At 41.3% G+C, this 23,683-nt stretch overlaps 1 protein-coding gene across 3 annotated transcripts; it reads left to right on the top strand.

Annotated features, from left to right (window-relative positions):
- Positions 1–391: 391 nt before the first annotated feature.
- On the top strand, positions 392–22,759 carry LOC127443716 (calsequestrin-2-like). 3 transcript variants are annotated; one of them, XM_051702539.1, is made up of 12 exons: positions 392–4,997; positions 5,053–5,146; positions 12,322–12,406; positions 12,564–12,664; positions 18,839–18,950; positions 20,039–20,112; positions 20,267–20,397; positions 20,494–20,539; positions 20,825–20,879; positions 21,063–21,163; positions 21,257–21,331; positions 22,195–22,759. In XM_051702539.1, the coding sequence occupies exons 2-12, from the start codon at positions 5,072–5,074 to the stop codon at positions 22,396–22,398; spliced, it is 1,059 nt and encodes a 352-aa protein (XP_051558499.1). In that variant the 5' UTR covers positions 392–4,997; positions 5,053–5,071; the 3' UTR covers positions 22,399–22,759. The 3 variants fall into 3 exon arrangements, with proteins under 3 accessions (XP_051558499.1, XP_051558498.1, XP_051558497.1); XM_051702538.1 differs by having other exon boundaries at positions 392–5,146; XM_051702537.1 differs by lacking the exons at positions 392–4,997; positions 5,053–5,146 and adding an exon at positions 9,691–11,391.
- Positions 22,760–23,683: the final 924 nt, after the last annotated feature.

The raw sequence follows: 23,683 nt of genomic DNA, 5'->3' as shown, positions 1-23,683 counted from the left end.
ACAACACATACACATCGAATCAACAATTAACATTTAACCCCCACCAATATCCCTCCCCAATCACCAACCCCGCCCTGACCCCCAACAAACACCCCTGTGGTCACATATAAAAATACACAAAAAAAAAAAAAAAAAGAAAGAAAAGGTAATATAATAAACATACATAATTAAACTAAACATACATAATTACATTTCTCTCTCCCCATTCCCTCCCTGAGAGTCCCCCAAAAACGCTAAATAATTACCCCATTTCCTAACAAACAAGTCCCTAAACCCCAGCCTTCTACTTGCCACCTCCTCGAAAGCTACCACCCTCCCCATCTCCGCACACCACTCCAGAAATGATGGCGCTCTGTCCGACTTCCAACCCCTTAAATAATTTGTCTGCCAATCATGATACTGGTCAGAACCCAATTTTCTATATGTTTATCCCCCAAATTTATAACCACCCCATCACCCAAAATACAGAGTCTGGGGCAAACTAAAATTTGAGTGCCCAAAACGTCACACAAACAACTCTGAACCTTCAACCAAAATTCTTGGATCTTAACACACCCCCAAAAGACATGGGTTGTGTCTCCATCTTCTGACTGGCATAGCCAGCAGGTGGGTGTGTCTTTAAGACCAAGCCTATACAATCTAGAGGGGGTCCAATAGAATCTATGTAAAATCTTGAATTGCATAAGGCGATCCCTTGCATCTGTAGATGCGGACTTGACATTTGTAGAATCCTAGCCCACACTCCCTCCTCCAATACCAAATTTAAATCTTTCTCCCATAATCTCTTGAGAGAAGTTAAAGCTCCGTCCCCCAGACTCTGAATTAGCAGGGAGTAATACACTGATGCCTCGTGACTTTTTCCAAAAGCAGTAATCACCTCTCCCAGAGTATCTGCTGCTTTAGGGGGGGATGTGCTACTCCCAAAAACAATACAGAGAAGGTGGCGCAGCTGTAAATACCTATAGAACTGAGATCTGGGAATCCCAAAACATTTAACCAAATCTTCAAAAGATCTCAACACTCCTCTCATACAGGTCACCGAGTGTAGTAACCCCCCTCACAATCCACTCTGACCAGCAGAAAGGGGACTTATTAATACATAATTTAGGGTTCAGCCATATGCTTGAGGCAACATTTAAATAAATGGGTGTTATTTAAAAAAATTAAACACTCTGGACACTTTTGTCCATACCGAGTGCAAATGCGAGATAACAGGGTGTAACTTAACTTCTCCGATTAGTTTGATAGGCTTTGCAATGGCAAAGGAGGGGCAAGAATTTCCTGTTCAATACAAAACCAGGGAGGGGCTCTTTCAGGTGGAAGCAACCAATGAGCCAAATGTCTGAGACCGAATGCATAATAATAAAACAAAATCTTGGGTAGGCGTAGCCCACCTTTGTCAATCGGCCTATGTAACATATTAAAATGCAATCTAGGATGCTTACCATTCCAAATGAAGGACTTTGCTGTGCTATCAAATTGCTTGAAATAAGAGAGGGGGAAATCTACAGGGAGAGATTGTAGCAGGTAGTTGAACATTAACCTTCCCGATCATAAATAAATGTAATGAAGCCCACATCACTCAAACCTTTTTATTAAGGGGTCAAAATTAACTCACACAAATTTGCTGGGAATAAAATGCCCAAATACTTAATGCCCTGTTTGGGCCACTGGAAGGCGCCCGACTGGAAAGCCGTTACTGGGCAGTACGCTTTCAGAGCCGAAGCTTCGGATTTATACCGACTGACTTTGTATCCCAAGAAATTAGAAAAGGAATTAATAATTCTATGGAGGCAAGGCATAGATCTAATGGGGTCAGAGAGGAACAGTGAAATATCATCTGTGTAAAGCAAAAGCTTATGCGCCACACCTCCCGCCATCACCCCTGGAAAATCATCCTCCTTTCTTATTGCGGCTGCTAATGGTCCCAGGGCAAGACAGAACAATAGTGGGGAAAGAGGGCAACCCTGCCGGGTGCCCCTATCCAGAGAAAATAATCTGAAATTAATCCATGTGTTTGTACCGCCGCTACCAGGTGTCTATAAAGTAATTTAATCCATCCAATAAAAGTATTCCCGAACTCATATATTTCCAAAATCTTAGAAAGTTAATCCCATTCTACCATATCAAACACCTTTTCGGCATCAAGTGAGATGGCCGTGACCGGAGTCTGATCATTCGCCACTGGGCTTGTGATCCGGGCTTGTGTCATGGTTGGTGAAAGCTTTCCATTCTTTAATGATTCCGTATAAACTTCTAACATAAGTGGAGCCAATTCTGTAGCATAAGATCTAAAAAAGTCAGCGGCAAAACCATCTGGCCCCGCAGCCTTAATTACCTCGCCAAGTTCCTCCAAAGTTATCTCAGAATCAAGAAAGTTATTTTGCTCATTCAGCAATTTAGGAAGTTCTAATGGTTCCACAAAGTTTCTAATGTCTTCATAAGTAGACGAAGACGTGGAACTATAGAGATCAAGATAGAATTCTATAAATATTTCACCACCAGCAGATTTCACTGAGGGAATGGTACAAAAAGACTCTATCTGCTTTATATATCTAGCCAAAAGCTTCCCTGCTTTGTCCCCTGACTCAAAGTATGACTGTCTTGCCCTGAATTGCCAAAACTCCACCCTCCATGACAAAATTGTATTATATTTGTATTTCAGTCGGGTCAATTCTCTTGAGGCCATCAGATGACATTCGGAGCTTCAGCTCTTCCTCGGCACTTTTAATATTCCCTTCCAACTCCACAAGTTCTCGTGCTTTGTATTTTTTGATGAATGAGGCATACTGTATGATCCAACCCCTAAGAACTGCCTTAAGTGCCTCCCAAGCCACGCTCACAGAGGATACTGAGGACCAGTTGGTCTCCATATAGACATTGATTTCAGCCTTTAGCATTTGTTGGAATTCAGGATTTTGCAAAAGGGATACATTAAAGCGGCAACTATATGATTTCCTTTTCTCCCTATGTGGCGACACCTCTAAACTCACCAGGGCCTGATCTGAGACTAAAATGTTTCCAATTAAGCAATCAACAACAGATGAAATGAGGGACTTGGATTTAAAAAAATAAAATAAAATCTAGAATAAATCTTATGAACTGATGAAAATAAAATATATATAGTCCCTACCAGATGGGTTCAAAAGTCTCCAAATATCTGTAAGACCAAGATTTTACACATCCTGTGACACATCAATGTTGCTCAAGTGGGCTTACACACTTTTGCTTCACTATGATCAAGGACTGAGTCCATCAAATGATTAAAGTCTCCTCCCAATATTATATCATGAGGGGTGCCAGCGGTTTGCAGCATCCCTTCAAGATCTATAAAAAAGCCCTGATCATCAGCGTTAGGTGCATAAATCTTAGCCAAAATCAACCTTTGCCCCTGAATTTCTGCTAAAACAATAATGACTTTTCCTAATTTATCTTTAATCTGTTTGAGGCATTTGAATTGTGATGTTTACTTATCAATGTAATGACTCCCCTGCTCTTACTTGAGCCAGCACTTAAGAAAACATGTCCACCCCATATCCTCCCAAATTTTTCAGCTTCTTGAAGAAACACTATATGATATTTCTTATGTTTAAGAAAAGAAATAACCTTCCTTCTTTTTATGTGGTGCCCCAACCCATTCACATTCCACGTGAAGAGAGACAATCCACTCATTTTAACATTTGACATATTAGAAAAAATAGATTGTGTCAAAAACAAAATTATGAAGACCACATTCCAACATTACAGAAACAAACAAACCCCGAACTTCCCACAGTACAAAAAAAATAAAACAGAAATAAGAAAAATGGGCGCATTAACCCAGCGCATGAGTTTCTTGCATTCCTTGAATTGATCACGTTTCTCTCTTGTTGAATTCACAAAGTCTGGGAAAAATAAAGTGCTGTGGTTCTTCCAAGAAAGCCTTCTTTTACTCCTCGCCTCATGTAACAAAAGATCTTTATCGGATGATCACAGAAATTTGGCCAGAATTGATCGGGGCCTGTCTCCCTCATCGGATCTCCAAGCCGGAACTATGTGAGCTTGCTCGATTTCCAGCTTATGGCCTGTTATGTCGAGCAGACTCGGGAAGAGCTCATCTAGGAATTTCACCATATCTCTGCCGCCTTTGGTCTCAGGAATTCCAACAATTCGGACGTTGTTTTGCCGATTACGATTCTCCATATCTTCCAACTTTTCCCAAACGCGTTCCAAATCCACCTTGGTTGCTAGCGGGTTAGCAGCTAATTCCCTCTCCAATGACTGCAGATAATCAATCCGTTTCTCAACATCCCCCAATCTTGTAACCAACTCAGAGAATTTTGTCTCCATGGCAGTGATCGATCGACATATTACAGCAAGATACTCCAAGTCAGCAATGACCTTCGCCAGCACTGCCGACATGCTTGACAGTTGACGCTGAATCACTCCCGCTGCACCATCCAAACTGAATCCCTGGTCTGCGGCCCTGTCAGGGGTGTCAGCTTGAGCACGTAAGTGTCTTTTAATGTCTCCAGAGGCCGAGGATTTCGAATTCTTTGATATATTGTCTTCATAGAACAGTTATGGTACAGGGTGTATCGAATCTCACCGGTTATGTCACAAAAAGAATTAAAAACTAGCAAAGTGCGCAGAGCTCGCCGTTCACACGTCTGACCCTCGCATGGCGCCACGCGACTCTCAAAACACTGTATATTTAATATTTTGCTTGTGTCTTTAACCTTTTACATTTCTTATTGCCAGGTAATTGATTTCAAATCCCAGACAATCCAGTGCTATGAATCGATGGGTCATAGACATGATGATATCTGCTACATATTGTTGTGTCATTTCCAAATGATTGCTGCAACTTTGGTTTCATCATCAAACTGCTTTGAAGGCATGTATGCATGTCTCATGTGTGACTAATTAACAGGAAGTACCTCATGGAGGAGTACAAAGTCAAGAAAGGCTGCATCTTGGAGGTTTCCAAATGGACTATCGGCCGAATGAGAACCAATGTATGCAAATTGTGTCCTTTTATGCTAACTGTTGTACTTGTAATTGTGTGTCTAGGCAATTCCCAAACAGGTGAATGGAAATGACCGGTGTTTTTGCCAGTAAATATGCAGACTACATTTCTCAAGGAAAGCCACTCACTTTCAGACAGGTACATGACCAAGCTACAATATTTCTATTTCTCACAAACCTTTGATTTTCAACACATACTTATTTTTGCTGTTGAGATGGAGATTGAGATTGGAGTATCTATCTGTTTCTTTATCTCTCTGTCTATCTATATCTATCTCTGTCTATCTATCGTTCTCTTTATCTGTTTCTCTCTATGTCTGTCTATCAAGTCATTTTTATTTGTATTGTGCCTTTCACAACACACATCATTTCAAAGCAGCTTTACAGAAGATTAGGCATTAACAGAAGATAAAAGTGTAATATCTATAATGTCTTAGAGTCATCATTGTGTAGTTTGATAAAATACGATTGTGAATTGTTTAAAAATAAGTAATTAAATAATAATTGTATTTATAACCCCAGTGAGCAAGCGGAAGGCGACTGTGGCAAGAAACACAAAACTCCATAAAATGTTGGTTAATGGAGAAAAATAACCAGAGAAACCAGACTCACTGTGGGGGCCAGTTCCCCTCTGGCTAACATCATGAATATAATGCCAATATTACTTATGTATAGTGCAAGTCATGGTTTAAAATTATTAAACTAAGTAAGTGTTAAGGGTCAATGTTTAAAACAAAGATTTTGTATGCACTGTAAGCTTAATGACTAATGTCTTTGAAGTCCATCCTGGATTAACTGCAGAAGTTCACATATATGCAATTGTCCTTGTTAGTTGGCTGATGAAGCCAACTGTCTACATCTGTTTATTTGTTTGTCTATCTATCTTTCTCACTTTATCAGTAACCCTATCTATCCACTAACACCCTGGTATCTACCTACTACTCACTCTAAACTTTATACTAACACTAGCAGTGGAGTAAACAGATGGAACACCTTAGCAACCATCTATGAATCTGTCTATTTGTCTCATTGTAAGGTCTGTGAATCCTTCAAACCCCAAGCTTTTTAAACTTTTTTTTTTTTTTTTACTTTTGTCAAGCCAACATCAGTTTGTCTGTACATACTTTACATATCTAGTTCATGATTGTTCTCCCTTTCTATGTAGTGTGACATTCCACTCATAAGAAAGGTGATGGTGTTGGAGATAGTACATCAAAAGATCCTGTAAAGATGATGTCCTGAGAAATCAAAAGCTGAAGTCCTGCCTTTTCTTGTTCTGCCTGCTGTTGGGCCTCATGTATTCAGATAGAAGACAAAGGCAGGCCTAACACAGTCGTAAAAACATAACTTAAGTCCCCACCTTCTAAGTCGTAAATCTTACTGATAAAAATCGCGCCAAAATCAAACAAAGGGAGTCCAAAACAGACTACAGATCCATGAAGCCTTGCCCTCTAAAGGATCGAGCTCTCAACTCCTATTGGGTGAGGCACACAACAGAACGTCCCTCAAACATGACATCATCAGGACTTCAAATAATTCTGAAATGCTTCCAAAGTGGCTTCCAGCGACTTAGTTCACCGAATACGGACGTAGCTTTTTGCTGCTCTCCGGTGCAACCTCGTGGCATAAGGAAGTAATGTCCGACTTGAAACTGTAGCCATACAATCTCCATCTCGCTGGACGAGTTGAGATTACTCTGTGTTCACTCTAACGGATCTGAAGGAGACCTCCGAGCAATTCGCATCCGTTGGCCTACAGAAGTGAAGAGATTAAAGATTTCTCTTCCATCTTCAATCAAGTCGACATTTCTGAGTTCTCCGCCAGCCCGCCGAGAATCAACAGCCGTACCGGCCGCCGACAGCGCGAGGAAACGGCTCTCGTCATCACCCGAGCCTCAAGGAACCGGGTCAGAGTTAAAGGACGGAGGAAAACACATTCTACATGTGTCCTCATGTGATTCAAGTAAGAGGTTACGTCTGGGCAGAGATAGAATATTATAGTGTGTTATTCTTGTGTTTCAAGGTTTTTTGCTTGTACGGTTTACGGACCACCGTGTCCGCTCATTATTAATACTCAGGGTATTAATTATCACAAATTTGTTTTGCTGAATTGTGGTCCAACCAAATTGGACTGTTGTGCATTTTCGCCATCGCGGGTGAGACAGCAACTGAGTTCATCCATTAAAGAGTCAAATAACAAGGGACTTTTACGAGCCCCGCTCGTAAAACCGCGTCTCTGAGTGATGAACACGGCTGCTTTATCTCCAGCTATCGCGAAATCAGCTTTCGGGCCGTCACTTAATCATCTCTCTCTCTCTCTCTCTCTCTCACTAACCACACTGACACACACACACCTTATGTGTTATAGGATTATTTTATTTCCATATCTAATCATATCACTGTTTAGTTTGTAGTTGTAAGTCGGAAGTTTATTGACTGCATTGTATTAATTATTAATTGATATTACTGCATAAATAAACTTTGTTTATATTACAAAGAGAAGTGTTTTGGTTTGTTTTGCATACACCTGTGTCATGCTGACGGGATGTCAGTGCTCGGATTCAAACCTTCATTCATTGTTTTTTTTCCCGAAAATCGATATTCTTCGGATGTCGATTTTCCTAAGAAAACAATCTAATATTGAGACTGTTTTAATATTCGGTTATTAGTCCCTGATTTCAGGGTGGTGCCCCGTCAATGTTAATCCTTATTAATATTCTATTGATTTTTGATAATTGATAATTATCTTTGATTGAATTTGAGCTAGTGTTAATTTTAATGTTTCATCCATGTTAACAATTAACGATTATCTTTGATAGGTGTTGATTTTAAAGGATTAAAAAAAAGCTAACATTGATTCTCATCAATGTTCTATTGATTTTAATAATTAATAATTATCTTTGATAATTATTAATTATTGCTAATAACCAAACTTGCTCCTAAACGTAGCACACTACATTTACTGGAGTCCCATATGAGGTTTTAATGAGTTAGATCCAATTAATTAACTTAAATATTGATTAATAACTACAGAAATAATTATTAATTATTTCTGATAGTAACACTGATCTAAACAACCAGTAAAGCCCTACACTGCTGTCAACATTTGATCTTTCTATTTGAATAAAGTTGAGTATGAACACCTATTTGTCAGTTTGTTTCTTAGAATGGGTCAACAGCAGTGGAAACAAGTTAGTCAGAACCAAGGTTTAACTGCAGATTGGAAAAGTTCATTTATTTCAGTAATTCAACTCAAATTGTGAAACTCGTGTATTAAATAAATTCAATGCACACAGACTGAAGTAGTTTAAGTCTTTGGTTCTTTTAATTGTGATGATTTTGACTCACATTTAACAAAAACCCACCAATTCACTCTCAAAAAATTAGAATACATCATAAGACCAATAAAAAAAACATTTTTAGTGAATTGTTGGCCTTCTGGAAAGTATGTTCTTTTACTGTATATGTACTCAATACTTGGTAGGGGCACCTTTTGCTTTAATTACTGCCTCATTTCGGCGTGGCATGGAGGTGATCAGTTTGTGGCACTGCTGAGGTGGTATGGAAGCCCAGGTTTCTTTGACAGTGGCCTTCAGCTCATCTGCATTTTTTGGTCTCTTGTTTCTCATTTTCCTCTTGACAATACCCCATAGTTTCTCTATGGGGTTCAGGTCTGGTGAGTTTGCTGGCCAGTCAAGCACACCAACACCATGGTCATTTAACCAACTTTTGGTGCTTTTGGCAGTGTGGGCAGGTGCCAAATCCTGCTGGAAAATGAAATCAGCATCTTTAAAAAGCTGGTCAGCAGAAGGAAGCCTGAAGTGCTCCAAAATTTCTTGGTAAACGGGTGCAGTGACTTTGGTTTTCAAAAAACGCAATGGACCAACACCAGCAGATGACATTGCACCCCAAATCATCACAGACTGTGGAAACTTAACACTGGACTTCAAGCAACTTGGGCTATGAGCTTCTCCACCCTTCCTCCAGACTCTAGGACCTTGGTTTCCAAATGAAATACAAAACTTGCTCTCATCTGAAAAGAGGACTTTGGATCACTGGGCAACAGTCCAGTTCTTCTTCTCCTTAGCCCAGGTAAGACGCCTCTGACGTTGTCTGTGGTTCAGGAGTGGCTTAACAAGAGGAATACGACAACTGTTGCCAAATTCCTTGACATGTCTGTGTGTGGTGGCTCTTGATGCCTTGACCCCAGCCTCAGTCCATTCCTTGTGAAGTTCACTCAAATTCTTGAATCGATTTTGCTTGACAATCATAAGGCTGCAGTTCTCTCAGTTGGTTGTGCATCTTTTTCTTCCACACTTTTTCCTTCCACTCAACTTTCTGTTAACATGCTTGGATACAGCACTCTGTGAACAGCCAGCTTCTTTGGCAATGAATGTTTGTGGCTTACCCTCCTTGTGAAGGGTGTCAATGATTGTCTTCTGGACAACTATCAGGTCAGCAGTCTTCCCCATGATTGTGTAGCCTAGTGAACCAAACTGAGAGACCATTTTGAAGGCTCAGGAAACCTTTGCAGGTGTTTTGAGTTGATTAGCTGATTGGCATGTCACCATATTCAAATTTTTTGAGATAGTGAATTGGTGGGTTTTTGTTAAATGTGAGCCAAAATCATCACAATTAAAAGAACCAAAGACTTAAACTACTTCAGTCTGTGTGCATTGAATTTATTTAATACACGAGTTTCACAATTTGAGTTGAATTACTGAAATAAATGAACTTTTCCACGACATTCTAATTTATTGAGATGCACCTGTATATTTTATATATGTTTTATATATGTTATATTTATATAATATGACATATATAACAAATATAATAAATATTAACATAAAAATTTACTGTAAAAATAATTCCTGAACACATACACACCTGTGGATGTTGAACTTGAAGAGACAGATGCTCTTTCCTCACCAAAGTCAGAGGAGGCTTCCTCTGTAGTCTGCACAGAGGAAGTAGCTGGACTTTCTATATTGGGGTCAGAGGGTGCTCCAAAATATTTAAGAAGAGCTCCGGAAGTTAAAGGTGCACTAGTTAAAGGAGTAATTTTTGTGTCCATGATGTATGTGTGTGTGTGTGTGTGTGTGTGTGTGTGTGTGTGTGTGTGTGTGTGTGTGTGTGTGTGTGTGTGTGTGTGTGTGTAAATGTTCTTGTCAGTAGGCCTACATTTATTACTAATTTTATTTAACTAAGAAAAATGACAATGGATGTTTTGTAGGAGCGGGAGCGGTAGTTGAGCGGACATCTTGATGGAACGTGTCCACTGGCGCGTGGTGAGCGAAGCGTGATATTTTCAGTTCATTCCAATGAGAATCCACCTGGCAAGCCGGCGTTTGGCTCCTGTTGGAATTAATTGAAAATACCCACTTCTTTTAGCTCAGCCCCTGGCAGTGGACACCCAGCATGACACCTCTGTGCGGGGGCTGGGCGGCTGCCTATATCATTTATGCTAGGATCTGCCACTGAATCAATGACATAAAAGTTCTTAAAGATAATAGAGTTGTCATCTTTAAACATTCCGATAACTAGGGCAAGTTTAAAATTGTAAAGACAAAAAGTTCTTTAATTATTGTGTCGAATTATTCATATTTCCTATTCCATATTTCCTTATGGCCTATTGCATGTCTTATTCTAATTTTTTTTAAAGATCACCCAGATATTCTGATCATTTTTTCAGTCCACCAATTCAGTCTATATCATCTACATGTTGAGTGATTTTTAGAGTGATTCCCAACAGTACTCATCTCTATCCTTTTTTTTCCTTGGCTTTTAAATTATTTTTAGCTTTTAAATTACTGGGTCACTTAAAGAGGCCTACATTCACCAGGGGCATACTCATAGGAATGTCTATCAAATTCTTATAATCCTATCATGTCTTTGACTAAAAAAGGAAGATTGAATTTGTAGAGAGTGAACTGGTAGACAGAGAAAGAGAGAGAGCACAGTGTGTTTGTCCTCTGGTAAAGCACATCTCAAGTGATACATATAATTTTTGTAACTGGACAGTACAGAACGGAAGAACTGCACATTGAGTCTCATTTTGGTGGTTAACCCTACTGTGCTGCAGGATCTCACCTGGACTCTTATCCTCAGAATTATCTTCTCATTCACCTGTTTAATCATCATTCCTATGATGCTGTCCGTCTGGCTTCTCCTGCCTTTCTGGTTGGGTTTTCTCTCGCACTCCTCTATAGAAGAGGGTCTGGAATTCCCCAGTTTTGATGGCAAGGAACGAGTCCTTGATGTGAATGAGAGGAACTATAAGAAAGCGCTTAAAAAGTTTGACATGATGTGTTTGCTGTACCATGAACGCCTGCCTTCAGATAAGGAGCTCCAGCAACAGATTCACATGAGGGAGATTGTTCTGGAGGTAAGACCAGAAGGGAGGGGATTTAAAGAGGGAAGGGGAAAGAATGGATTACTAGAAAGCAGATGAATAAAAAAAATTTTTTATTTTGTATTGTACAATAAAGTGGGTATACTGCAGTTGTTGACAGTGTAAAAGAAATACATACATAGAAGTACAATTGATTACTATCATGTCACTTCACCATCATGCTAAATATCATCTCGTAAAATGAGAATAAACTGGACTCAAATTACATAAATGTCCTTCCAATTAAGGCTGGCATTTAATAACACAGACATATATACTGTATAAATAGTTATTTTAAATTAATTATGTTATCAAACCATGCGACGTGATGAGAATTCATGACAAATGAATTCTCTCTATTCTCTGGAATGATAGAATGATGGTTAATCGGTCTTCTCTTATTACTGCTTCTTGTGCTCAATAAACTGTTGCTTTTGTTGATTGCTCCAAATAAAGTGTATGGTATACTAAAATGTCAAATTGATGGTGCCAACCTGTACTTTCTCATTTTGTGTCTAGAGTATTGCTGATGTTAAGTGTGAAGGCTGAGGAGATTAGAATCTGACAAAGGCTTTTAAAGTCTTGTAAAGTCTGAGAATATCTCTTCAAAGCTGGGCTTTGCTTATTGTGCACCAGCTAATTAAGGACTAGGGTTTTGACTATATAGATATATAGTAGTGATCTATATAGATCTGTTCAATCAGAAGTTGATATACATCAAGCCTCCACCTTTAGTTGTACTGTGGTAATGTTGCCCCATACTGCCTCATTTTTATACAACAGTGGCTTGAACAGTAATCTCCCCTTTAGTGTCATTTGCCGTGTCATATATACCTCTGAATAGAACAATAAAACAACAAACAAACAAGCCCTTTTTTTCTTGCTACATTAATCTTCTTTTGTGTTTTCTCCATGTATCACTAGCTTGCAGCTCAAGTTCTGGAGGACAAGGATATTGGTTTTGGTATGGTAGATTCACATAAAGATGCCAAGGTGGCCAAAAGGCTTGGTAAGGTACTTCACTTCTAATTCTATGCATAAGTTGTTTAAGCTGAAAAAATATATATATATTTTTTTTTCTTAGGATAAAGACTGCACAGTCTTTCTTGATATCTTTGAGGTCAACCATGCACATCCACAATAGACCCTTGGTGTTTGTTCATTAGGTCTGGAGGAGGAGGGAAGCATTTATGTGTTTAAAGATGAAAGAGTGATCGAGTTCGATGGAGAGCTTTCTGCAGATACACTGATCGAGTTCCTGCTGGATGTGAGTAAAACGTAGGAATGGATAAGAGTTAGGTCTCAGACTATATGCATTTATGTTCCATATACCAGGATGGTATAAATGTGTAACATACTTGATTGATATATATATATAGTAGCAAACCAGAAGAGTTGTGCTTATGTTCTGTATATCTGTTTAAGAGTTTTCTTGGGTCCTCTTGGGGGGTGGGGCTTTTGAGGGTTATAAAAGGGGGTGTGCATGAGTTTCAGCGTGCAGTTCTCACCAACAAGTGTACGGCAAGGGCATCGGCCACACAGGTGCCCATGTTAATAAATTCTGAAGCGAATTTGAGTCTCCGAGTGCTTCTTGTGAACGCTACATTGGTGTTAGAAGTAAACGAGTGATCTTGGCTGGTTTGCGTGATTCCTGGCATTAGCATCACGGCGGCACTATGTGGGAGCAGAGCCAGGAGAAAGTTAAATCTGAGTCGAATACAGACGGGATGTTTCGCAAGGCTCTGGGCGCTTTGGCGTGGGTGGCAGATCAGTTTGCTGCGGGCGGAGAATGTCTGGAATCACAGAGGGCTCGTGTAAGGGAGGCTACAAGGAGGATGGCCGCTGACGCTGGGTTTCCATTGCCTAAACCGGGAGTCGCCGGAATTGCCTGATGAGGGCCAACAAAGATGGCGGCGCCCACGGAGACGCGCTGTCTTCAGATGTAAACAAATATTGCGGCACCCAGGGTGCCGCGGCTCCGGTGGCTGTTAATACTCCAAAATTCTCAGGTAAAGCTGACTGGGAAGCATTTTATGCGCAATTTGAACTGTTAGCTCATGCTGGAGGCTGGTCAGAGGACCGCAAAGCTCTTGAATTAGCTATGTGCCATACAGAAGATGCTCTGAACTGAATGTTACTACTTAACCCTGAAGATAGACATGATTATCAGGCACTCGTCGGGGTGCTACGGAGATGTTTTGGACAATTTGTGCAGCCAGGGCTTCTGCGTTCAGAACTGAGTAACAGGCGCAGGCAGCCAGGAGAGCAGCTGCGAGTCCTGGCAAATTATATTGAAAATTGATTTGGCGAGCGTACACCCACATGCCCCCATCGGTACAAGGGGAGCTGGCAAGAGACCAGTTCATCCAGGCGCTCACCCCTGCTGAGCTTTGCACGCAGATACAGCTGGCTAACCCCCAAACCCTGCAGGATGCTTTGGAGATGGCGCTGGTCTACGGAGTTGTGACACCAGGTGAGAGACAGCAAGATAAATTGCCAGCTGTTAGTTCTGCTGATGTGGGGGTGGCGCCAAGCAAGAGATCAGCATGGGTCTCGGAGATTACTGAACTGATTCGAGCTGTCACTGCAACCTAACCAGTGGCCTCGCACACAACTAAGGGTTTGTTGGGGTTGTGGACAGCCTGGACATTTAGTTCGTCAGTGCTCTAAGCTAGCTGGGAACTAGGGAAACGGGGTGGGGTCCACATGATTGGGGCCGTGCAGACCCCCAACAGTAACTCCCAACTTCAGTCATCGCCGGCAGGAGCCTCTCAAGATGGACGAAGGAAAGGGGTTCAAGGACTGTTGGGGTAGGGAAAATGTGGGGTGAAGGAGTCTGTGGTTGTTGTAGGATGAACATGTGTTAGGGATTTTTGTCATGTGCCAATCTGGGTGGAGGGGGTTCCTTGTTCAGCATTGGTGGATACGGGGTCCACAGTGACAGTGGTAAGACCAGATGTAGTTCCAGACAGTACAGAGCTGGAACCCACTACTGTCCAGCTACACATGGTGATGGGCGAACTTGCACTGATGAAGGGTAAGCATTGACTATAGGGGGGGAAACAGTATTTCATCCAGTATGGGTTGCTGCAGTTCAGGACCCCTGTATTCCTGGCCTGGACTTCCTTAAGAGTGCAGGCTGCCAATTAGACCTGAGGGGTGGCATGCTCCATTTTGGGGTGGGGGGGGGCTTGAGGTTGTCATAACCACCATTACTAAACTTGATATGCCTTTTACAGGTCTTGTCGAAGCAGCAGCTGCTCCTGAGCACCCTGGTCGGGACCACCACACAGTACGTTTGCAAACACCTGCCAGTGTTGACTCTAGCTCACCACTAGTGGGTGGCTTCCCCACTCCCTCACCCCATAGCTCATCTGATTGCTTGTGTGGCCACACAGCCCTCTTCAGAGGCAACCTTGGACCTCTCTGTCAGGTATGTGCAGGAGGAAGGGCTCCCGGCCCCCCCTCAGTAGGGAGGAGGTAGTGTTGGTTGCTATGAGGTGGATGTGGCTAAGAAATTGTGAGGGCTTGGATCAGAGTCAGCAGGGGCAGCTCTGGGATTTGTTGGTGGAATTCCAAGAGTGTTTTTCTTTTCTTTTTTTCTCACCCCAATTTGGAATGCCCAATTCCCAATGCACTCTAAGTCCTTGTGGTGGCGTAGTGACTCACCTCAATCTGGGTGGCGGAGGATGAATCTCAGTTTCCTCCACGTCTAAGACCGTCAACCCGCGCATCTTATCACGTGGCTTGTTGAGCACGTTACCGCGGAGACATAACGCATGTGGATTCTTCACGCCATCCACCGTGGCATCCACTCACAACTCACCACACGCCCCACCGAGAGTGAACCACATTATAGCAACCACAAGGAGGTTACCCCATGTGACTCTACCCTCCCTAGCAACCGGGCCAATTTGGTTGCCTAAGAGACCTGGCTGGAGTCACTCAGCATGCCCTGGGATTCGAACTTGCAGACTCCAGGGGTGGTAGTCAGCATCTTTACTTGCTGAGCTACCCAGGCCCCCATCAAGAGTGTTTTTCTTCAAGGGAGGGGGATGTGGGGCGAACACACTTAGTGCTGCATGCCATTGACACTGGGGATGCCGCACCAATTAAGCTGCGGCCCCAGAGACTCCCTTTTGCCTGCCAAGAGGCTGCTGATAAGGCCTTGTTTGACATGCAGCAGGCAGGGATTATCGAGCCATCAGAGAGTGCATGGGCAGCGCCGGTGATCATGGTCCCTAAGAAGGGTGGGCAATGGAGGTTTTGCATTGACTATAGGAGCCTTATAGTGGTGACCCAGAAAGACTCGTACCCCATCCCCCATGTGGATGAGTTGCTGGACTTGGTGGCTGGGTCATCATGGTTCACCTCATTGGACCTGCACAGTGGCTATTGGCAAGTGCCACTTGCCCCAGATGCTAGGCCAAAGACTGCTTTTTGCACCAGTAGGGGGTTATGGCAGTTTAAGGTGCTCTTCTTTGGCCTCTGCAATGCACCTGCCACCTTTGCTAGGCTGATGGACCTGGTGTTGTCGGTATTCTGTGGACAGAATGTTTGGTTTACCTGGATGACATCCTGGAAAAGGTGCAGGCTGTTAGCGACTGGCCTATGCCCACAACCAGGCAGCAGCTCAAAAGCTTCTTAGGCTTAGCATCTTACTACAGAAGGTTTGAGTGAGGATTTTCCTGCATTGCAGACCCCCTTTACCACCTGCTGCAGAGGGATAGGTCCTTTGATTGGACAGAGGAGTGCCAAAACTCTTTCTCCACCCTTAAGCAGGCACTAATAATGGCTCCTATATTGCTACCCCCCCCCCCCAGGTGGTGGCTGGGGGGAACAAGTTGTGGCCTACTACAGCAAAACATTCAACAAAGCCGAATGCTGATACTGCGTGACCCAACGGGTGCTTGTTGCCGTGCTTTTTGCAGTAAGGCACTTCAAGTATTACCTTTGCGGGCTGCCTTTCACTGTATGCACTGATCATTCAGCTCTCCAATGTCTCATGTCTTTCAAAGAGCCAGAGGGCCAAGTGGCACACTGGATTGAGGAGCTCCAGTCATATGACATGAGAGTAGTGCACAGAGCAGGGACACACCATGCAAATGCAGATGCTCTCTCTCTCGGTGGCCATGTGCGGCCGACGGGTGTAGTTATTGTGTCAAGAGAGAGGCTCGGGACAAATAGCTGGAGGACCGGGTATTTAGCGATGGAGACAGTGGGCAGAGCAGAGTGAGGCAGCTGTAGGGAGAAGATGCAGACTTGCAGCCTGTTATTCAGTGGTTCAAACACAGCAGCGACCTCCTTGGGAGGAAGTGGCCATGCTTTCACTCCCCACAAAGACCTTATGGGTCAAATTTAGGGCCTTGCACCTTTGGGATGGCGTGTTGGAGCAGGCGTGGAATGACCCTGCTACTGGGAAAGGGAGATGGCAAGTAGTGGTGCCCAATTTTTTGCATGAGGGAGTCATAAGGGCTGCTCACGGGACGGTGGGGTCTGGTCACTTTGGGGTTTCAAGGACACTAAAGCATGTCAGACAAGGTTTTTACTGGGGACTCATGAGGAGGGATGTTGAGGATTTTTGCCGGCAGTGTGATGATTGTACAGCCCGCAAGGGCCCACCAGGCCGGTCCCTTGCTCCTCTGCAGCAGTTCCCAGTGGGGTGCCCAATGGAAAGAGTGGGGGTGGATATAATGGGTCCCTTTCCGAGTTCAGACAGTGGTAACCAGTTTGTGCTAATGGCCATGGATTATTTTACTAAATGGCCAGAAGAATATGTCCTGTGTTTTTGCCGTCATGTGCAAAATGCTGGGTATCCACAAGACGAGGACTACCCCTTTACACCCCCAAAGCGAAGGCCTCATAGAGAGGTTTAATAGGACCCTGGTGGAACAGCTGGCTATCATGACCGCCAAGCATCAAAGGGATTGGGACAGGCACTTGCTGTTTATCCTGATGGTGTGCCGATCCGCCTTGCAAGATTCAACGTCTTGCACACCCGCTCTTCTTATGCTAGGGTGGGAGATCAGAACACCCAGGGAAATGGCTTTTGGTAGGCCACCTGATGCACCTTCTGTGCCCCCAGGCCCCGAGTATTCTAAAAGGCTTCAGGAATGTTTGGAGTCTGCTCACACATTTGCGAGAAGCCAGCTGTTGAAAGCTGGGGTCAGGCAGAAGAGATTATGACCTGCAAATAAAAGGGCATCACATTATGGCCGGGGAGCTGGTGTGGGTGTACCCCAAAGGAAGGAGGGCAGGTGCCCTAAACTTGACTGTCAGTGGGTCAGCCCATGCGTGGTTTTGGAGAGAACTAGGGAAGTCGTTTATCGGGTTCAGCTGCCTCCAAAGGGCAGGAAGGTGCTGTGCACAGAGATTGGTTAGCGCCATACCAAGGTACCAGCCACCCCCCCAGTTGACCCTGTGACTGACGATGAGGTCGAACCTGCGTTGAGCACTTCCAGCTCTCTGGGAGTCCCTAGCACAGTCATGACAATTTCTGGGCCCCAGAGCCCTCATTCTGATTGTTCCTTTATTTCAGCACAGGAAGGACAAAAGTGGCCCTCAAGAAGCCGGAGGCCGCCAGGACGTTTCCGGGACTTTGTCTGTTGCCTTGGAGGCGAGGAACCTTGTGGTGGGGGGCAGTGTAGCAAACCAGAAGAGTTGTGCTTATGTTCTGTATATCTGTTTAAGAGTTTTCTTGGGTCCTCTTGGGGGGTGGGGCGTTCGAGGGTTATAAAAGGGGGTGTGCATGAGTTTCAGTGTACAGTTCTCACCAACAAGTGTACAGCAAAGGTGTCAGCCACACAGGTGCCCATGTTAATAAATTCTGAAGCGAATTTGAGTCTCCGAGTGCTTCCTGTGAACGCTACTAATATATATATATATATATATATATATTTCCCAAGGTTTTTTTTTAAAATTCCAGGCTTTTGGAGACTATTGGACAAACAAACTTAAGACCTTAACAATTTAATTTGTGTTTTGTGCTGTTGTGGATATCTTCTCAGATCAAATATTTAACTCTTAAGAGATTTATGGATACTGGTAATATTGAATATTTCAGACAGGGCTTTTGTGTGTGTGTGGGTGTGTGTGTGTGTGTGTGTGTGGGCGGGTTTGGGTGGTTTATGAGGACAAGGTATTATGAAATAATTCAAATTACAAGGGTATTATGCTATAAATGTGGTTTATGAGGACATTTCTAGTGTCCCCATAATTCAAATTGCTTAAAAAAAACATACTAAACAATGTTTTTTTGAAAACGTAAAAATGCAGAAAGTTTTTTGTGAGGGTTAGGTTTAGAGGTAGGGTTAGGATTAGGGGATAGAATCTATAGTTAGTACAGTATAAAAATCATTATGTCTGTGGAGAGTCCTCAAAAGGATAGCCGCACCAACATGTGTGTGTGTGTTTGTGTGTATAAATGCACATTGTTCTTTAGCTGCTAGAGGACCCAGTGGAGTTGATCAGTAACCCCATGGAGCAACGTGCTTTTGAGCGAATGGATGAAGACATACGCCTTATCGGCTACTTCAAGGGCGAAGACTCCGAGCGTGAGTGCCCTGTTTTAATTCCATTAGAATTGTAATGTATAATTATGACTCACCCCATTCATTCAAGGTTTAATAGGTATTTATAAACAAACTGATATTTCCTTTTTTTGGCCTTATGTTCTTCTCAAGATCAGAGGTTGATTGCAATTTTATTTTGACAATAACAAAATAGCATGGTTAAGTTCTCTGAAATGTTTAAGGCTGGTTTACTAAGTTTGATGAATATTACTTGAATTGATAAATTCTCAATAAAAAATTTTCATACATATTGTGTAACTGTACAGATTTCTGTTACCTTGGTGGTTATATATTTCAGAGATTTTCTGTTCAAGCAGTAATAATGAATTATCTCTACCTAGTGGACTACTAAATACTAGAATAAATGTACTCTTATCATCCATATGTTGTGAAAAGGTATTTATCTGATATGAATAAAATAAGCTTGCATCATTCAGCAGACTTGAACATTTTTTATAAATGTAAATGTAAATTTAAAAATGTGTTATGACTTACAACTGATGAGTACCTCTGTGTACGTTGGTGGTGTGTATTTGACTTTAGACAGTATGGTCATAGCTTTGATAAGCAATTTCCCATGTTGCTATGTTAAACCTCAATGCTCAAGGGAGCCCAGACCTCAGAGGAACTTAACAGGGGCAAATAATATATCAAACATGATGAACATGTTCTTACTTAAGCCTTTCCCTGGGCAACCCCACAAACTTTCAATAGCTGACACTTTAGGTAAAACAGCACTTAATCAAGAGCAATTATAGATCCATTCCCAAAAAAGCAAAGTAAAGAAGAGAGGGACATTTTATCTTCTGTACATGACTGCTGTTCAGCTATTATTAAAAATCCAATTTCAGCTGAGAGATTGCTGAAGCGTTTGCTGTGACCTCTGGATGTGTTGTGAGGGCTGGCTAGTAGATCATTCTATTTTCATGTGGTCTCATTGAAGCCATTGAAAATGTGTTTTAGGGTATAGAAAATATAATTAGTTCTGTATAAATACAATGGAGCAAAACTTACAGTGTGCGTGTGTGCGTGTGGGTATGTTTCTAATTTTTTTCCTCTTTCTTTCTCAGACTACAAAGCTTTCCAGGTGGCTGCAGAGAAGTTTCAACCATATGTCAAATTTTTTGCCACATATGACAAAGGGGTGTGTACAGTACAATTAACATAATTATGAATGATTACTGTTATAAATTAAAATGTATATTCAAGGGAGGGAGGATACTTGTAAATAAATGGCTTTAAATATCTTTGAATAAACAGGATTGTGTTCAGGCTTCATTTGTAAAGTTTTCTATCAGGTGGCGAAACAGTTTACTCTAAAAATGAATGAAATCGATTTCTATGAGCCCTTCATGGAGGAGCCCATTACCATTCCTGGCAAACCCAATTCTGAAGAGGAAATAGTGGACTTTGTTAATAAGCACAGGAGGTAAAATCAGTGGCTACAAATATCCTGATTGCTTCATCATTGTTACTTAAATATGAAACAAGTGTTCATTAAGAGCAATGTTTTATCTCCACCCAGACCCACTCTGAGAAAGCTTCGTTCTGAGGACATGTTTGAGACCTGGGTGAGCAAGATTGGATTGTGAGAGTATCTCAAGACCTTAACTATTCAACAGAATTGTCATGCCCCTTGGTGTGCCACTTCATATTATTGAGCCAAGTGAATTTTGAATGCCATTTCAAAAAAGTATTTGTATTTTTTGATAATTCCTGTAAGATGCATGATTATTGTTGGTAAAAGGTGTTTGTCTAAAATGCTGTGGCAAATATCACACAATGTTAACTGTCAAATCAAATTGTTGCTGGTTCACTTTTAGGAGTGATATTTATTCTCTCTACTCATTCAATAGGAGGATGACATGGATGGAATCCACATTGTTGCCTTTGCTGAGGAGGAAGATCCAGGTTTTAACTAAATAACTGAATCACTCTCTCTCTCACTCACAAGAGAGAAAAAAAAATAGAAACAGATTTGTTTTTGTTTTTTACTGCCATCACAAAGAATTGCATGTTGTTTTCACAACATGAATGATTGTCTTAATGCCTGAATCAATGTATCTGTGCTTGTTTTTTTTGTTTTTTTTACAGATGGTTATGAATTTTTGGAGATTCTGAAGGAGGTGGCTAGGTACAATACTAAAAACCCAGATCTAAGCATAGTGTGGATTGATCCTGATGAATTTCCTCTGGTGAGATGTTACCCCACCCGTTTCTACACACAATTTATTTTCTGTAATTGAAACACTTGTGACAATGTTGTCATAGTTATTTCATCTGCACAGTTAACTACCTACTGGGAGAAGACCTTTAAGGTGGACCTCTTCAGACCCCAGATTGGTGTGGTGAATGTGACCGATGTAAGTAACCTTGGTTTTCAGTTTTGATTAGTGGTCGAAGCTGTGAAGATATACATGTCGATTCCTCCCCCTCGGAAGCTGGACACTGATTAGCACAAGAATAGCTGTCTTTCTATAGCTGTCTTTCTATGATGTAATTTTCGCATCATTGCCGAAATTAGATTATTATTATTATTTTATTTTATTGAATTACTATTATATTAATTTTATCAGAACACTAATAATTATAATATTATTATTAGTGTTCTGTTCTTTCTTTCTTTGCCTTAGTCACCTTGTGCTAAAAGCTAAGTTGATCAACATCTGAAAGTTGATGTGCTTGTTTCTGGAAATCTTGTTTGTGTTTTTCAGAACTCCTGTACATCCTACATCGACCTGTCCCTTTTATATATTTTCGAAGACCTTTTATACTTTTTTGAGAGAAATTTTAACAATATATTTATAATGGTCTACAACATGATAATCCATTTATTTAAGGGGTAGTTCACCCAAAAATTAAAATTCTGTCCTCATATCCTCATGTTGTTCAAACTTTCATTCTTTTGTGTAACACAAACAAGATGTTAGGCAGAATATTGAAGACTGCACCTTTTGCAAGGAAAGTGAATGGTGACTGTGTATGTCAGTCCCTAACATTCTGCTATACATCTCCTTTTGTAATCCATGAAAAAAAGAAAGTCTTTGGAACAACACGTGGGTGATTAAATTATGACAATAATTTGTTTGGGGAAGAGCCATCCCTTTAATCACAGAATCTTCCATAAGTCCAACATTAATTTCAGACCTAAACTTCTTCTGTATTCTCAAATCATATTTCACAGTCAATCTTGTGTGTGTGTGTGTGTGTGTGTGTGTTTAAATAGGCTGACAGTGTGTGGTTGAATATGCCTAATGATGAAGCTCTACCCTCGGCTGAGGAGCTGAAGGACTGGATGGAGGACGTACTTTCTGGAAAGGTCAACACTGAGGACGATGATGATGACGATGATGATGACGATGATGATGATGATGATGATGAAAAAAGCAAAGATGATAGTAGCGATGAAGACGACGATGATGACAATTAATGGCTATACACAAAACTAATCTATAACCATAGAAGACTAATTTAGCTGTAACTCAGTCAGAACAATCTTTGATGATTGTATTGATGTTATCCATTTTAAAGACTATTTAGTCCCGATCTAACTCAATTTATTTGATAAATGTCTATATTGCCAATCAGAGACATTTCATAATGCAAAACACATAACGTGTAATTACTTAAGATTCTTTTTGCTGCTGATTTTTTATCAAATTACTGTAACTGTAATGGTGTCATTGTTTTTTGGCTACAAGAAAAAGTGTATTGATTGGAGTTCTATACTTGGCCTGTTCTGGAAAGACTACAGATGTGTCATTTTGTTCAATAAAGAACACAAAAAAGGAGTTGATGGATTGTATATTTTGTATACTCTATAACAGTGATGTGTGTGGGGGGAGGGGTGGTGGTCACCATTTTAGTTTTGTGATTGTCTCATGCAGGGCCATCCCAAGCATAGCAATAGCGATCATCGCGGAGCCTGGTGCAGCTGCACTGGTTTCAGCACCCTAAGGACAGCCCTGATATGGCGTCATTTTTGTATCACCAGAACTTGAATTTGAAAAAGCCTCCGAATTCATGATCTTGAAAAAAGACTGGGTGTAATTTGATGTTATTGGAAAAATTTGCTGTTAATTTTAAATATTTGAAAATATTTTGTGTGAATTCACCTAAAAAAAAAATTTAAAAAATCAGGTTGTGAAATTTAAGTTATATTATTCAAGGTGTGGATTTCAGGTCATGAAATTCAGGTCTTAGTATTCAGGTTGTTGAATACGGGTTGAGAAATTCAGGTGGCAAAATTCGAGCATGACATCCGGGAATGCAAGGAAGAGCAAACAAATGTCGATGTAATCCATCTCTCTCTTGGGACATTCGTAAAGCGATGGAAACAGATCACAAAAGTAATTTTTAAAAACTGTGACAACAACACTGTGAAAACACAAAAAGGTATACTTTAGGGATACTTATAATGTTTCATTAATGTGTTTTGAAGAAAAGATCAACTTAATCAGTAAATTGGATCCTTCACCTAACAGCAAGTATCAAGAACCTTATTTAATAATCATATGGGCAAAGGACATTTACCAGTGGAAACGAATAATCAAACTACCTCTTTTTAACTGCAAGTCTGCAAAAAAAAAAAAAAATTTGTAGTCAAAAAGTATTAAATACCTCAAATATAAACAAGCATGGTGCATCACAGTGTGTATGTATACAGCTTTTTACTCTTGTTTTTGAGGACATATTTAAACATACAGATTAATGCA

Source organism: Myxocyprinus asiaticus, chromosome 7 (genome assembly GCF_019703515.2).
Source record: "Myxocyprinus asiaticus isolate MX2 ecotype Aquarium Trade chromosome 7, UBuf_Myxa_2, whole genome shotgun sequence".
NCBI lineage: Eukaryota > Metazoa > Chordata > Actinopteri > Cypriniformes > Catostomidae > Myxocyprinus > Myxocyprinus asiaticus.
The sequence above is the reverse complement of the archived record's forward strand: the minus strand, read 5'-3'. Positions and strand labels throughout refer to the sequence as shown.

Bases quoted from the DNA above. Each gene is read 5' to 3' on its own strand.
- LOC127443716 (XM_051702537.1), top strand. From the start codon at position 11,152: ATGATGCTGTCCGTCTGGCTTCTCCTGCCTTTCTGGTTGGGTTTTCTC. The intron at 11,392-12,321 runs GTAAGACCAGAA...ATGTATCACTAG, and splicing joins TGAGGGAGATTGTTCTGGAG to CTTGCAGCTCAAGTTCTGGA. The intron at 12,407-12,563 runs GTAAGGTACTTC...TTTGTTCATTAG, and splicing joins CAAGGTGGCCAAAAGGCTTG to GTCTGGAGGAGGAGGGAAGC.